The 1072-nt window shown below is 43.9% G+C and overlaps 1 protein-coding gene across 1 annotated transcript; it reads left to right on the plus strand.

The window, feature by feature from the left end:
- Nucleotides 1-55: 55 nt before the first annotated feature.
- On the plus strand, nt 56-1057 carry LOC108723221 (uncharacterized; the record flags this gene model as incomplete). The annotated part of the gene is made up of 1 exon (XM_018448821.1): nt 56-1057. A coding segment is annotated over exon 1 (1002 nt), but the record flags the coding sequence as incomplete, so codon positions are not given.
- Nucleotides 1058-1072: the final 15 nt, after the last annotated feature.

Genomic DNA, 1072 nt, shown 5'->3' on the forward strand with positions numbered 1-1072 from the left:
GATCAAGTGGGGAGATATAATCACGATAGGAGTATACCTGTCACCCAATATAGGTATGGCTGAAGTGGAAAGGTCACTGAAAGAAATTGAGAGATGCATTAATTTCCACAACAATAAGGCCATAATAATTGGAGGAGATTTTAATGCTAAGAATAAAATGTGGCAGTCACTAACAACAAATCCTAGAGGAACCCTAGTAGCAAAATGGGCAAGCGAACAAGGTCTGGTCTGCTTGAACCACGGTGGAATAAGCACATGCATACACGGCAAAGGAGAGTCTATCGTGGACCTTACATTCGCGAATCAAACAGCAGCAGCGCGAGTAACTGAATGGAAGGTTTCTCTGATAGAAAGCTCATCAGATCATAGATATATCGAGACGACGATCGGTAAAACAAGCGCGCAGATTTCCAAGGAAAAAAGATCGAACCACAAAAGATGGGCAATCAAAAAATTAAATGAAGATATGCTCAAATCAGGAATAATAATTGGTAACTGGATCAACGGAAACCAACAGGCACAGGACCCAGAAACAAAGGCGACCAAATTACAGGAAATGATGACGGACGCATGTGAGATAGCGATGCCAAAATCCATGCCTAAATTACGAAAAGCGATGCCCTGGTGGAACGAGGAACTCGCGCAATTGCGAGAGACTTCCACCAGGGCTCGAAGAAAGATTAAAAGAGCCCGCAGAAACGGGCACTCAGAAGACTCAGCAGAGACACAGGATAAAATAAGTAAATATAAAGAGGCCAGAAAGAAACTTAGTAAGGCACTTAGAAAAGCCAAGGCAGTAGCATGGACGGATTTCGTCAATACTATTAACGAAAACCCATGGGGCCGCCCATATCTCACAGTAATGGGAAAATTGAGAAGGTGGACTCCCCCATATACTGAGTCATTAGAAGAATCAACACGGAACAGAGTAATCGACGGCCTCTTCCCGGCTCCCACACAATTGGTGGAAACGTGGATAGAGCCGGCACTACCTGAAGAAGGATTTAAATCCTGGCAGGAGGACTTCACGGTAACAACTGCGGAATTAAAAACTGCGGTAAAGAGGATGATA

This window comes from Mycetomoellerius zeteki, unplaced genomic scaffold, assembly GCF_001594055.1.
Source record: "Mycetomoellerius zeteki isolate Tzet28-1 unplaced genomic scaffold, Tzet1.0 C4368372, whole genome shotgun sequence".
Taxonomy (NCBI): Eukaryota; Metazoa; Arthropoda; class Insecta; order Hymenoptera; family Formicidae; genus Mycetomoellerius; species Mycetomoellerius zeteki.